We start from the raw sequence: 11596 nt of genomic DNA, 5'->3' as shown, positions 1-11596 counted from the left end.
GCCAACCCACATAAATCAATTCACAAAATTGCACAAATTCAACTAGTTTTACTACTGATTTACACCAACGAGACTTGCTTGTCTATTACAGAAAATATGAAACAATACTCCTCGTGTACCAAATTGACTAACGTACAGGTAAAATTAGGATTACCTCCGGCCGGCCGGAGAACGGCGACACTCTTAGCGAAGCAGATGAGGGAGACTTGTCGATCTAGTAAGAGATGACGCAGAACTGGTCGAAGTCGTCACCGGCGGCGCGGACGGCGAGGACGCGGCGGAATCGCTGGTGACGACGGCGCAGCTGAAGCGCGGCAGAGGTGGCAAAATCCCGACCGAGGATGGCGCAGTGGAGGCGCAGCGGAGTCTCCGTCAGCAGCGGAAGCCGTCGCCTCCCTCTCAGAGCGCAAGCGCGCGGGAGAAATCAAGCGCCGCCCCGCCAAAACGCCTGTCCGCCCGCGCGTTCTTCAGTCTGGAAAGGAAAACCACTAAGTAGTAGGTGGTCTGGTAGGTTTCTGCCTGGATCTATTTCTGTGCGTCAGATGTGCCTTGGATGGCTGGGATTAAAGGAAAGTCACTGGTGGACTTTTGAGCACAAAGTCACTCAAGCCGAGTCCTACTATGATACCCTACTCTACATGACGCAACATTCTCTCGGTTGAATGTACCAATAAATTACATATGTATAAGTGAGTAGTGGTTTTGTATTTTCATTCCACCTCTGGTGTATGCAACTAAGACAATACTAACATATTTCCATCCATCAACGAGAAACTGGCGAAAATATTCAATAAAATTCTACCTGTAGCAACGCACACCTGAATGAAGGATAGAGTTTTTCTAGAATTTTAAAAGGAAAAACGCTTCTGGAAAGTTTAGAATTTTTTCTGGAGGTTTAAAACAAGAAATAAACCAAACTTTTAAAAACATAAAAATCACAAGCTGTTTTGGATAAGATGACCGGCAAACTGAGGCTATGATTATGGGAATTCCAGGATTATGCGGATCTGTGAAGTTTAGGTCGTGCGTTGCCACGGGTCCACAAATTTTATTTCTCAATGCACACATATAATTCATAACTCACTATGAAATTCAAAACAAATCAAGATAAATTTCATTTCTCAATGCACACATATAATTCATAACTCACTATGAAATTCAAAACAAATCAGGGATATTATAATATACTACATCATGATAATTCCTATCGCAATCATACAAAGAGGTGGAAAGGGGACTAACATACAGAAATATGTATGAGAACAAAATCATACAATCAATTCCTTGCTCGTTCTCCACCTCCTCTTAGGCACTCTCCAACTTCATTTGGAGAGCCTCCAATAAAATATTCAATCTGTATATCTCATTCAACATTTCTGCAAGATCATGAAAATCAACACCATCACAGCAATACACTCACTCAAGTCTCCACTCTCAAGTCTGCTAAATATTGTTCATCAATTAAATCATTCTTTAAGACACCTGAGAAATACTAAAGCCCAATTGCAAATTACACGCATAAGTGGTGAATAATGAAAAAAAATCAAAGAGCCTATCTTATTGCCCAAAAATAACATCTTAAATAAGAATCGACTACAGCCCAAGGGGAGGCAGATTGGATGTTACCGACGACGACATTCTACACCGTCTCTCTGCAGCCGACTTCCTCCATCCTTCAAACCTTTAATAACCTGCCAAGAACAACTATCTTGCTCTCTAAATCATGTAAAGGAACCACTCATACTTAAAGAGAGGCCAAAGGGAATCGTCAAAGGGAGAAACGTAGCTTCATAACGTGATACAAAAATATTCGAAATGGAAAAAAGAAGACGTCGATATCATGAAATAAGCATTTCCAATCAGGTAACATGTGATGTATGAATTAATATTTAATTGCAAATAAAGGACCTTACAAAATACTTTTCCGAGAATTTTAGGAGCAATCAACAGAGGAAATGGACTACATATAAGAATATATATTTTATAACACTGATACAATTGACGACATGCCAGTACAATTGTGTCAAACAAATACATGGCACTACACTAAAATATATATACTTAATCTACAACAGTACGTCACACAATTCGTCTGGGAACTTCACGGAGAACTAATCCAAACAAAGACGCATAGTCGTTTCCCAATGCACATTTTCAAGTATTAAGAAACATACATCATGGTAAGCATATAATGGTTTGCCTTGCAGGTCATAGTGTTTTGCCATGGTGGAGGATTCTATTGGAGTCTGGTCATCTATTTCAAAACAATTACCCAATGCAGCCTCGTAAAGCTGCAAACCACAAAAAGAAATAGACCTCTCGAACAAGTGAGCAATTGACACGGTAAATAAAATAAAAATTATTTACGTCTGAATACTCCTAAGAATAAGCAAAAATTTATGTAGCTTAACAAAAAAACATATTTCTAGTTTTCACTCCTTCAAAAGTGCCAGTTAGGTGTTTAGTACCAGAAGGTTAGGATGAGTAATACTCATCAGCCATCAAAATGCCAGCTCTTGTCCTGCAGTAAGCTCGCATAAAACAAGGTTGGGGTAAGAATAATAAGTGGAAAGTTTTTCAAAGTGCATTTCAGCATGGACATGTGCATTTCTTAAGCTTCTAAATATTTAAGATCTCATTTACCACTCATTGTATCTCCACTACTATAAAGTATCGTTCCATCTCACTCTCACTCTTTCCACCCTGCGCCTCCCTGGAACCACATAAATTTTAATACCCCCTGAACATTTGGATATGAAGCCATCCCTCACCTAATGAACTTACCAAGAATGTGAATACAATCATATAGTACTATTGTACTAATAAAATTAGGCTTTACTGAAAGAACTTTTCCCAGCAAAGAACTGCTACCAATTATAAAATGAAAAATACAAATAAGGTCAGTTAAGTTGTAGTACAATCTAGGTATCATTTGTCCAATGGTCAGATATTTGAGTATGATCCTCAGTGCAAATATAAGTGAGAGCTAACCTCATAGGTGGTGTTGCTTAAAGAGTGTCCCCAACAGAGAGTAATGTAAATATGCACACATGATGGTTATATATAGAAGCTGCAATTGATTGAACATAATCATGAGGTAAACTTGAAATAAAAAGACAATTATTATTCTGTCACAACCACGAGCACACGAATTGTATGCAGAGAATACGCCTACGCAGACAGTAAGAGCACATCCCATTTCCCAAGTTGTATTTTGAGTAGGATCTCATGAGTTGGGAATCGGCAACGTCCAAAGTTGCCAACCCCATCACTTGATCAAGATGAGATCAAGAATTCAAGATAATAGTATCCCTCCCTCCTCACAGTCGACTCAGTGTGGCATCCAGTTCATATCAAGCTTAAAAAGCCGCAATCTCGAAAAAAGCTTCAAATTTTGAGCACTACATGAACTTGATGTATTAATCAATCCCTACCCCACCTGACCGACCAGTTACAAGCTACAGATATCCTTACCATTGCGAAGCTGGTTTTTCCGAGGTAATAGAAACAATTTATATTTTAATTAAAGTTGTCAAAACCTAATTTTTAATGTGGCAAGAACCGTCCAGCTTTAGAAACTGCTACGATAGGAAAATATATTTGCATACACCAGCAACAAATTGTTCCCACACGGAGTAATGCACTTGTTCTGTTTTCTCCAAAATTACTTGGAAAATAATATAAAATGAATTGCTTACCCGGCTTCAGTAGTAGGTCATTCACCACCACTGCAACCTAAATATTACATGGAGATAAGCTCAGTATCAATTACCGTAAAACCATTCAACCTTTGTTAATTTAGAAACATCATATTTAATCAAGCAAAACTTATTGAAATGATCGTATTTCATGTTCCGAGGGCAAAATACAGCATAGTTAAAATCCTTGAGCCAAGCTTGTTTCTCCTTCCTCTGCTTCACATGCAAAAATAAAGGAAAAACTCATAAGGAGTTGTAGCGACCAGTGAGCACATGATAACTGGAAAAATTCCACAAAACTCGTGTTATCAGTGGGTTCCCCCATCGTCATATTTGTGGTCATTTAACATAATTACTGGCACAAGTTGTTGATAAAAGAATCTTACTACGAATGCTAAAGTTGGTTGCATTCCTTTTTTAGTTAGGTGTTAATATTTTAGCAACTTAGCCCTCTTAACTATCCATTGTTTGTAATATTTTTTCTCAAGCATCTGCACTACATTTCACAACAATATCTTCTCGAGATATGAGGGCAACCTACATTATTTCACGACAAACATCAGATGTTCAGCTACATGGAAATTTTAAGATATTGTGTAGATACCGGGTTACCTGGACTCCTTGATCAGGCTAGGCGAGTGTAGCAAGCATCTGTCGTGTAGTTGATATAGCTGACTTCCGATGTGCTCTTGTCTGCCTTCCCATACTTTTGGACATGCTATATCGGTAGCTTTCCTTTCATGACCAAACACATTAGTAACCCGGTGCACCGGGTAAAGGAGTCACGATGAGCCGAGTGGTTTTCAGAACTGTGCGTGTACTTGCCTGATTTCCATCTTTTTTCGGGTGTACGCCAACCTGGATTACTTCCTGACAATAATCACAGGATAGGGTGGAACCTTCTTTTGTATCACAGGATGCAACGATATGAAGTGGCAGGTACCATAGTTGAACAACTTCCTCTTTGGAAGCAATTTTACACAATATGACACGCCAAAAATCAAGTATGCTGAGTAAGTGACTTTATGCCCAAGAGAAACCACTAAGAAAAGTAAAATTACCTCTGGCATCAACTCATCATGGTCTAGGTAATCAAGATCAGGTATCAGTAAAGGGGGTACCCACGTGGTTCTCAAGAGAGCCTCTCAGTCTGAAAACGAATATGAAAAAATAACAATGTGATTAGAATGTAGGCAATAGGACAAAGAAAGTAGATCCAACGGTAGAAATACTGCATTACTTCGTGACAATAATCAGCGAGAAAGAAATAGCGAACAAAGTAGGCTATATGTCCATAATTTCAGCCCGAGTAGATCACATTTTCAGTTGAAGAACTGGTATAGAAAAGTGAAACGTAAAAACTTCCAAAGCCAGAAAATTACACTAAATCTAAATCTAGTACTGATGTACGATTTCTCAAAATAGATAACGATGGAGTGCAGAAACATATCACTTATGTATAGACTAATGAAAGTAGATCATGATAGTATGCCAGATCATTGTTCCATGGCTAATTTAATTCATTTCAGAGCAACTTCTGAACATGACATGGGGCGTTGGAGGCCCATCTTAACTACTATATTTTGTGTTTTTAAGGGGAAATTTAAATGCTAAGATCAGCACCTTCACTTTTATCTTTTCTCTTTTCTCTTGAATCATGTACTTGCAGTGGCATTTCCATTGGCATCATAAGAGCCAGTTGTCCTAGTTGTACGATACTTGCCACCGCACCCGGTACTTGCTTTGAAGCAGCAACACCAGCTCCTGGGTTCCTAAACCATGATCCCACCTTGGCAGTTGGCACCTTATCCTGAATTAGTGCAAACAAATGATAAAATCATCAAACATAAATAAATCCAAAGCAATAACTGAATCTAACTCAAACCAGATGCAAAGCATCATTACATGATCTACATCCTTGTTCTTCTCCTCTATTTTTCCTTTTTTCTTATTCGTCAGGTTCCATGTAAGGATTCATAATTAAAAAAAACTTTTAGTAACTTTAATTCCTCCTGTAAATTAAAAAAACATGTCTATGCAGAGCACACCACGTCAATCATACCTAAAACATTATGGAACACAATGCTTAAAAGACAAGTGTACCAGAAGTCCCGAAGAATGCCAATGTTTATGGGACAAACTAAGTAAAAATGCAGATGTTAAAGTATCATCCTAACCAATGGGCGGCCAGCATAATCACATAGTCTGTTCAAGGCCTCAGGCTTGAAATCTTCGTTTGATATTACAATTCCACGTCTCTTCAACGTTTGATATTACATTACATTTCCCTTTGTAAAACAATATAACTGATTTAAACAACACTGAGGGGTGCTACAATCGCATACAAAGCACACACACACAACCCGAATGAAGTGCCTCCAAAAGTGAACCTTGTGGATTACCATTAATCTCAGAGATTTCAGGCTTCCTTCTCCTGAAGTTTCCATCCATATGCGTACCACTATATCAACAGAAGCAATAATATATGGCTTGGCTATTTTAAATTTTATATATACTACCTATTCCTTATGCCTAAGTAAATAAAACAAAGAGTATACTGTACTTACCTTGATCTTGTCCTAAAGCGCAGTTCTTGTGGGATTTTTCTGTTCTCCTCAGCAAGACTATTGCAATATCTTGACCACGTATAATTTGATGATTAATTTCTTGCTTGGCATATGCGTCACTCTCAAGGTGGAGGAATTTCACAAACCTGAAACCACGTAGTTCCCTGTAAGTACACATCATTTTGATCAATGATCATGAAACTACAATAAAACTGGCAGTACCTTGAAATTAGTTTTAATAATGGCTAAAACTACTTGTAAAAAAATTAGAACTAATAGAAAGTCATGTGCCAACAGTTGCTATTCTAACAACATTTTAAAATGCACAAATTGTAGACACTAAATATAAAAAGGAATTGTAGGCCAAAAAAATAGAATATGCTAACCAACACTACTGTTCAGAAGAGATACATGATCCACAATTGACTAAATTCAGGAAATTAACTGCTAACTTATGAAAATGGAAGTGAATATCAGGTTACAAATTCATGATATGCCATTTTACATAGCAAAGAACTTGCCCAAGGAGTTATTGCTTTTTAAAACTGATATCCATTGAGATTACATGTGTCCCTCATATCCACCTGAGTCACAGCAACGAAATCTGGGAATGCACTTCATAAATTATCAGTCAAGTTGCATAGAATATATATTATTCAGCACCTTATATACTTGTTTCACATTGTTCAACGGATCACTCATTTACCATGTGTATGACATGGGCTGGTGCTCAAATGTAAAGAAACTTAAGATGAGCTATAATTCCTTGGAACGTACACATCCTTTAACATATGGAAAATAGAGGCTCATTGGTGTCAAAGTTGTATAAATAAGTTGAAATTTAATATTCTACATACAGCGGGCTCATGTTGGCTTATTGGTTTCAAGTAGGGCATAATGTACAGAAAACGGGAGATCACTATAACTGATAATTGATTCAAACTACCTCATATTTCCTAATACAAGTAATCTGACTATAGCAATGAAACCACAGTCGACAATATGGTCCTTCAAGTATTTCTTGTAAAATTAGGGTCCTACGATCACACGAACCAAACTATCTCCTGCAATTCCCCCTAAAAACCAACACATCTTGCAATCACATTAACCAGGACACACATATACTCATCAGTACTTACCTAGATTACGTAGATAGTTCACGGCACCAGCGACACACGTCGATGGAGCATGGAGATGTCCACCAATAGCACTCAGCGAGGATTTCGCGGCGCCCGCGGTGAAGACCAGGCGGTGGCCATCAACCGCACCCTGTGTGGAGGCGGCAGCGCCCACGGTGAAGGCCCATCGGTTGCAGATCCCTGTGACCGGGAGCCAGGGGGCATGTGGAGGTGGGTGGATATGGTAGGCGGTGAAGTCGGGAACAAATATGCGGAGCTCGGTCTTGAGGTGATGGGGCCTCCATGGCGCGGCGCGGGGATCCCGCTTTTGAGGTCAACGATTAGCAAGGGAGCGGCGGCGGAGGACGGAACCCTAGCCGACGAGGGAGGGAGAGGGTGGGGAGCGGCGCACTTGTGCGGGAGCCGACGAGATCAAGCGCCGGTCGAAGCAGGACGAACCAGGACGGGGCAGTGGGCAAGGAAGCGGCGCCGGTCGAAGCAAGGACGAACCAGGACGGGGCGATGGCGCATCCGTGTCGCGGGCTACCATATAGTGGCGGCGCAGATCCCGAGAGAACCATCGGAGTTGGCCGGCGACGTGTAACTGCGGGAAGCGGAGGAGGTTCAACGTCGGTAGGCCGGCAGGGGACGGGATGGAAGAGGACGAGAGGTTCAGGGGATGCACTAAGGAGGAAATCTCGTCGGCAGAGAGAATTGTGGGACTGGCCCACTTGTTGGTGCGTTCGGGAGAGGTGAAGAGACGAAGGTACGACGAAGATTAGTCGTAGTGGGAGTTAGACAGAATAGGGAACACGTTCCTCCTTTTTAAGTAGTGTAGATAAAGCTTTCCTCTTGCAATTGCAACTCAGGCACTTTTGGTAGTCTAGAAAAAGGACGCACCTTCTTGGAAGGAAGTCGAGACACCGATTGCCTGCTTTTCACTACTGCGGACTCGGATCGGTCGGGCCTAAATCTGCACCGGACATCTTCCCAAATAAACAAGCGATGATGAAAAAAGAAAAACAAGCGACGACGCAAGGCAACATGTAGCTCGCGCCGCCTCCTCTCCCCTCCTGGCCATATCCCTTTCCGTTTCCACCACATAAAGCCGCCTCGTCTTCTCCCTCTTGAACCATCACAACTTCGACAAGTCTTTTCCGTGCGCGGGTGTGAGGGACGAGAATGGACGGTGCTGCGTTGGAGGAGACGGGCAAGGGTGGCGGCACGCCGCCGGCGGGGGTGACCCTGGAGGAGCTGAGGAAGAAGATGGCCGACTTCGCCAGGGAGAGGGACTGGGAGCAGTACCACAGCCCAAGAAACCTTCTCCTTGCTCTGGTCTGCCCCTTAACCTATCTTGGGCATTTGGCCTTTTTTTTGTCTTGGTAGATTCATCTGTGATAATTTTCTTGGCAGATTAGTTTGTGGAATTTTGTTAATGGTTTGTTACATCTTGTATTGTTTACCCCTTTGCCTTTGATTTGTTTCTTCTAGTTCTATCCTTCTAGGGCGCAGTATGATAGAAGGAAATCAATTTCGCGTAGTAAAGATGTATGTTCTCTTACGTTGCAATGATAGCGACTATTGTTTTTCCCTTTGTGGGAAGAGCAATTCTGAGAGATATGGCTTTCTCGTGTTTAAGTAAATCCTTGGTAATGGAAGATCTTGTCTCTTCTTAATAGACACAACGCTGTAGCCCGGCGTTAAATTAGTGACGTCGCATTGGTAGAAGTTTTGTTCTTCTATATCACCTACCAAGATAATCCCTGCTTTTTTTTGAGGGCGTTAAATTAATGACGTTGCATTGGCGGAATATTTGTTCGTCTTTATCACCTACCAAGATAGCTAGTCCCTGCTATTTTAACATGTCAAATTCCAATTCTTAGTTTGTACTCTCTAATTGAATGTGCGCCATAATGCTGAAAAATTAATTTGAAACGAATAAAGGCCTCCCTCTGTGTAAATTTGATCTAAAAAAATCTGAAAGCTACTTATTTCATGATCACGGGTCAGCCTTTGAGTTTGAGACAAGACCCCATCTGCCCATACCCGATGGTATGTAATATGCACCCATAATTACCGGACTTCTTACTTTGTTTGCTCGCTCCTGTTTTCTTGGAGGGAAATTATGAGATAGTACTATATTCAGAGCTTTGCTGGAGAAAGCCGCTGTATCATTTCTCTCTCTTTCTGATACTACCATGTTTTGCCAACCCTTTTTTTGAAGCAACTTTGCCAACCCTTGAGAAGCCCATAAAAGGCGGTGTTCGTGTTTAGTTTATTTACCTTTCTGCATATATTCTTATCATGTCTGCTGTGTGGTAAATAGTTGTTGCTGGTGCAATGTGCAGGTGGGTGAGGTGGGGGAGCTCTCTGAGATATTCCAGTGCAAAGGGGAGGTGCCCAAGGGGCTGCCAGGTTGGGAGGAGAGGGAGACGGAGCACCTTGGTGAGGAGCTCGCGGACGTGCTCCTCTACCTCGTCCGCCTCTCGGACATGTGCGGCATCGACCTGGGCAAGGCTGCGCTGCGCAAGATCGAGCTCAACGCTCGCAAGTACCCTGCTGGGCAGGCCAGCGGCTCGTCCAGGAAGCGAACTCGCTGCTCCGACGATAGCGTTCATACCAGCGAGGACTGTGGTAGCGTGGTGCCTGCCGCCGGCCTCGAGAGCAAGGAGGAACAATGATAGCAAATTGGCAATGGGTCCTGACTGCTGAGATTTTGTCTGAATTTGCCTCTAGACTGATTCTTCTAGTTCAGGGTCACAGGGTTTGTGATCATGGACTAAGGAAAGGAACAAGAGGTTTGGTGCTACTAAATGAGAGAAATGATGTGTGCATTAGATAATTTTTTTATCAAGCATTAGGACGGCTACCATGCCAATTCATTAGCTCATAGTACAAATTACAAATAGTAAGATGGGTATAATCTAGCAATGCCCGTGCGCTCAAATTATATACGGAACTTGAAATATATAGACTTGTTTCCGACATGCTGAAGTGAATGAAATTTTTTCTTCAAACTTTAGTGTTGTTATGGAACAATTCTTCAAAATCAAAACAACAAATAGAGTAAAATTCATAATAATTTCAGAACTTCGTAATTCTCATGTATTAAATTTACTCCCTTTGTTTTATAATTCTGGTCGTGGTTTTAGTTCGAGGAAGTAGTTTTCAGTCGAAGAGGCCCCAAAACATTGGAGTTCCATACATGAATAATTGACCACATCCTTGTAATCTTAAGGGGTACAAAACTTCCATTTGATGCAAGTACACAAACATCCAAAAACGGCGAGGATGCATCATGCTTTCATGCATGGAGGAGATCGAATGGGCGGGCGAGAGAAATCTTGCCGAGGAAGTTGAAATTGGGAGGGGATCCCATCGCTATGCACTGGGCAGAGGCAGTACCTATATACACATCACTGGTCATTCCCTATATATATGTCGTCAGTATGGGCCTAGGCTGTTGCCTTCCACGGACCACTCCTGGATGCATGTTAAGCTGGAGGTTAAAACTACATCAACTTAACCTTGCACTGCTTTGTTTTCGAAGGGCCTGAGAAACTCCATTAAGATAGCAAAAAAGGGATACAATGTTCTTGATACAAAATCGGCTGAGGTAGCCAAAAAGGGGAAAACTAACACAAAGACCACCAACATTCTAAAACCCCAAGGAAGTGTTCAGTACAACATCAGGCACCCCTTAGAAGTTCACAGAGCAACCAGCCTCTCTCCAAGCACGAAGGTCCTCAACAATTAAGGCTGGACATACGGATCGAGTTTTTGGTTCGGCCCAAGTTGAGCTCGGCCAGCAGAAAAGCCAAACCGAGCCGGGCCCATTTTTCTGGATCGCCGCGGGCTTTTGGTTCGCTGGGCTCGGCCCGGGCTAACCCGAAAGCTCGCGTTTTTTTCTCAATTTAGAGAAGGGGGAGAACGGGAGTGGTGGGCTGATTTCTGGCCCGATAGGACATCCATGATCCATCAAGCATTAGGTCATGCTCGTCTCTAGATCAAACGGAAAATCCGTCCTCTGTTTCCATTCGTGTGAGCCACCGCCGCTCGTCCTCCCGGCCCCCTCCGCCCGGCCGCCACTCGATCCTCCCATGCGCCGCCACCGCTGCTCGGCCGCCGCTCGTTCCTCCCAACCCTGCCGTCTCCATCAACGGCCATGGACAGCCGCGCAAGCCAAGACGCCATCTCCATCGACGACCGCACA

General features: G+C 42.2%; 1 protein-coding gene across 1 annotated transcript; it reads left to right on the top strand.

Moving 5' to 3' along the window:
• The first annotated feature begins 8472 nt into the window (after nt 1-8472).
• On the top strand, nt 8473-10370 carry LOC124678259 (dCTP pyrophosphatase 1-like). The gene is made up of 2 exons (XM_047214178.1): nt 8473-8718; nt 9732-10370. Exons 1-2 carry the CDS (start codon nt 8566-8568, stop codon nt 10062-10064), a joined length of 486 nt encoding a protein of 161 aa, XP_047070134.1. The 5' UTR covers nt 8473-8565; the 3' UTR covers nt 10065-10370.
• The last annotated feature ends 1226 nt before the right edge of the window (nt 10371-11596 follow it).

The sequence above is a fragment of the Lolium rigidum genome, chromosome 7 (genome assembly GCF_022539505.1).
Source record: "Lolium rigidum isolate FL_2022 chromosome 7, APGP_CSIRO_Lrig_0.1, whole genome shotgun sequence".
In the NCBI taxonomy this organism is placed as follows: Eukaryota; Viridiplantae; Streptophyta; class Magnoliopsida; order Poales; family Poaceae; genus Lolium; species Lolium rigidum.
The sequence above is the reverse complement of the archived record's forward strand: the minus strand, read 5'-3'. Positions and strand labels throughout refer to the sequence as shown.

What these genes read in the sequence shown, in the direction of transcription:
- LOC124678259 (XM_047214178.1), top strand. Translation starts at nt 8,566, where the DNA reads ATGGACGGTGCTGCGTTGGAGGAGACGGGCAAGGGTGGCGGCACGCCG. An exon ending in GAAACCTTCTCCTTGCTCTG is followed by an intron (nt 8,719 to 9,731) that starts GTCTGCCCCTTA and finishes TGCAATGTGCAG; the next exon opens with GTGGGTGAGGTGGGGGAGCT.